Here is a 3,814-nt window from a genome sequence, read left to right as displayed (position 1 = left end):
AAGAATGCAATAAGATTTATCTGGCATGATTTGTTTTTGACAAACCCATGTTTGCTTTTAGTAATGACTTTGTTTGCCTCTAGGTGTTTGCTGATTCGTTGTTTGATTATCATTTCCAAAATCTTCCCAGCTATTGAGGTCAGGCTGATAGGTCTGTAATTTCCTGGATCCATTTTTCCCCTTTTTTGAAGATGGGAACTACATCTGTTCTTTTCCAGTCCTCTGGTTGTTCCCTGGTGCTCCAGGATCTTTGAAAAATATAGTTCAGTGGTTCTGAGATCACATCTGCCAGTTCCTTGAGAACCTTGGGGTGTAATCCATCTGGTCCTGGTGATTTGAACTCGTCTAGGCTGGACAGGTGCTCACTTACCATTTTCTTGCCTATCTTAACTTGTGTTTTTATTCTGTTTTTTAAGGCACTATTTTTGATAGGTTGGTCTGTTTTTTTCCTTTGTGTAAAGACAGATGCAAAAAATGAATTAAATAGTTCTGCTTTCTCCCTATTGCTTGTCACCTTCTTGCCACTTTCACCCACTAATGGACCAATCATTTCCTTCACTTTTTTCTTGTTTTGTATATGTTGAAAGAAGCTTTTTTTGTTATTTTTGACTTTGGTCACAAGCCTTAGTTCATTAGTTCAAAGCCTTAGCTTTCCTCACTTCATCTTTGCAGGCTCGGGCTATTTGCTGATATTCTGACTTAATATAATATAGTTTAATATAATATCTACTAAACAATACTTTATATACCAAATTTAGAGAAAAAACATCATAATGTAAGGGCAGGTATGCAAGGTTCTATTAAAACTCTTCAATAACTTTGAAGGATAATTTTAATGAACTCTTAATTGAAAGTGTACAACTTTGTATGTAAACATAAAATGAATCAGAAATATTTTAACAGTTTCTACTTTATCTTCCAGATCTATCATATATGAGACCAGAAATGGATAATCATACTTCAGAGTTTCTTCTCTTGGAATTCTCAAAGTTATGGGAAATACGGATTATGTACTTAACTTTGTTACTGGTACTCTATTTAATGACAATAATAGGCAATTTTCTTATCATCTCTGTGGTTTCTTTAGATTCACACCTTCACTCCCCCATGTACTTCTTCCTGATGAATTTAGCTCTGCAAGATGTTGGTTCTGTTTCAGTCATCATCCCCAAAGCTGTTTTCAATTTGGCGATGAATATCAGGTATATTTCCTATTCAGGATGTGTTGCTCAAGTCCTCTTGTTTGCCTTCTTTATGGGTTGTGATATTGCCCTCCTTACTATGATGGCATATGATAGGTTTGTTGCCATTTGCAATCCTTTGCATTATGAAATGATAATGAACAAAAAGTTCTGTAACAAAATGGTTGGCAGTGTATGGATTGTCAGCCTCATCAATGCTGGGTTGCATACTATTGGCACTTTCACTAATCATTTCTGCTCTAATACAATCAATCAGTTCTATTGTGAAATCCCACAATTACTTAAGTTTGCCTGCTCAGATATATATGTAATTGAAATTGGATATATTATATTTATTATGATATTACTATTTGGTTGCTTTATTTTCATCACTATTACTTATGCACAGATCTTCTCTGTTGTTTCAAGAATCCCTTCTGTTCAGGGAAGGAAAAAGGCCTTCTCTACTTGTTTTCCCCACCTCACAGTTTTCTCCATATTTTTGGTTGCCTCCTCATTTGCTTACTTGATTCCTCGACCAGACAAACCATCACACTTTGATTTTACTATTACAATAACCTATTCCATTATTCCACCCATGTTAAACCCAATAATATACAGCATGAGAAACAAGGACATCAAAGTTGCTCTTTCAAAAATTTTCACTCTGGGAATTAGAAAATGGACAATGTAATGGCAGAGAATAAATATGAAAGACGGGTTTAATATGAATTCTACTATCGAGTTTCATACTCCTTTAGGTTAAAATACTTGTTTTTGTACTGGAAAACAAAACAAAGGATGTTAACCTGTTCATTCTTAAATAAAAAATGTAACAATAAATATATAAAAATTCTGCACTTTTGTATATGTTTGTTGAGTTGCAGTTTTCAAATGTTTGTGTCATACTGTACATACAAAAAATAGTTTCCCCCCCAGAATAATTGTAATCACAACATGGTTGTAAGGGAGATTCCATCTTCTGGATTTGTTGTATATTAACCTCCCACTTGAGAATAATTTTCCCTTCAATTTTTCCGCAGGCTTTATCCATATTCATCACAGCCTTTTCTTTTTTAGGCTCTCCTTCTCCTATTAAACCTTCATGGTTGGTGAAAATTCCATTTTTTTCCTCTTGGATCTCTTCCTTCTCCACTTTTCCTTTAAATTAGGCTGTAGTAGTTACTCCTGCTACCCTAATCTTCCACGATCCCTTCTCTTTGAACCCAATCACTTATAGTTGTAAAATTAATTCTAATTATCAGATCACAAGGCAATATGGGGGTTAACACCACTATGACTTCTAATCCATAACCTTGACTAAAGGGATTTCTTTAATGCACCCAAAACATTTGTATAGAGATGTCTATCTATATACTGTATGCCACTTTCCTTATGAGAAAAAGACATACTATGGACCTTCTTTTTCCAACATTCACAAAACCTTGAAAAAGTACCCACTGACTTAGTCTAGGACTATGATTTTACTCTGTAGGGGAGCCTGAACCATTGTTGATATGAAAATCTCCCTTGAGTCTGAAGCAATCCCTTTTATACCTCAAATTTTCAAAGATTCCTTTGAATCTTAACTAATCAGAATTGACCCAGACTTAATACAGTCAGAAAATCACAGGTTAAAAGAGACTTCAATGGACAGACAATTAAAGATGCTTCTTCCCATGTCCAATGCAGAGTATGTCATTTTCAGCTCATAATAATAAATCCTATACCATCCAGTCTCTTCTTAAAAATTTCCAGTGTTGGAGAATTCACCACCTCTGGAGGCAGGTTTTTCCACTTATTAATTGTTCTAACTGTCAGGAAGTTTCTCCTTAGTTCTAGGTTGTTTCTCTCCTTGATTAGTTTCCATCCGTTGCTTCTCTCCTTGATTACTTTCCATCCGTTGCTTCTTGTCCTGCCTTCAGGCGCCTTGGAAAATAGCTTCACTCCCTCTTCTTTGTGGCAGCCCCTGAGATACTGGAACACTGCTATCATGTCCCCCCTCATCCTTCTCTTCATTAAACTAGACATACCCAATTCCAGCAGCCTTTCCTTATATGCTTTAGCCTCCAGTCCCCTAATCATCTTTGTTGCTCTTCTCTGTACTCTTTCTAGAGTCTCAACATCTTTTTTACATCGTGGATGCAGTATTCCAAGTGTGGCCTTACCAAGGCATTGTAAAATGGTATTAATACTTCATGTGATCTTGATTCTATCCCTCTGTTAATGCAGCCTAGCACTGTGTTGGCCTTTTTGGCAGCTGCAGCGCACTGCTGGCTCATATTTAAGTGATTGTCCACTAGGACTCCGAGGTCCCTCTCACAGTTACTACTATTGAGCAAGGTACCCCCTATACTATATGTTGTGTTCTTTGTATTCCCCCCCCCCTTAATCCCCTATGCATATCCTGATCACCCATTAAGGGTGTTTGCCCTTCACCATTGATCGCCCATTAAGGGTGATTGCCCTTCACCATCTGCATACAGTTTCATGCCCGTTGCTGGTTGGCTAACTAGCAACAGGGTCTTGCCAACCAATGGAATTGTGTGATTACAAGCCAGGGGAATCCCATAAAAGAGGGCTCCCCTGGCCCAGAGAGCCAGTCCGGATTTACTTTATGCCTTGCCAATAAA

The 3,814-nt window shown here is 37.1% G+C and overlaps 1 protein-coding gene across 1 annotated transcript; it reads left to right on the top strand.

Annotated features, from left to right (window-relative positions):
- Window positions 1-945: 945 nt before the first annotated feature.
- Window positions 946-1,875, top strand: LOC107286095 (olfactory receptor 14I1-like). The gene has a single exon (XM_015814390.1). It carries the CDS (start codon window positions 946-948, stop codon window positions 1,873-1,875), a length of 930 nt encoding a protein of 309 aa, XP_015669876.1.
- The last annotated feature ends 1,939 nt before the right edge of the window (window positions 1,876-3,814 follow it).

Source organism: Protobothrops mucrosquamatus, unplaced genomic scaffold (genome assembly GCF_001527695.2).
Source record: "Protobothrops mucrosquamatus isolate PMUCROS unplaced genomic scaffold, P.Mucros_1.0 scaffold247, whole genome shotgun sequence".
Classification (NCBI taxonomy): domain Eukaryota; kingdom Metazoa; phylum Chordata; class Lepidosauria; order Squamata; family Viperidae; genus Protobothrops; species Protobothrops mucrosquamatus.
Note: the sequence above shows the minus strand (reverse complement) of the source record. Positions and strands in the feature narration are given on the sequence as shown.

What these genes read in the sequence shown, in the direction of transcription:
- LOC107286095 (XM_015814390.1), top strand. Translation starts at nt 946, where the DNA reads ATGGATAATCATACTTCAGAGTTTCTTCTCTTGGAATTCTCAAAGTTA.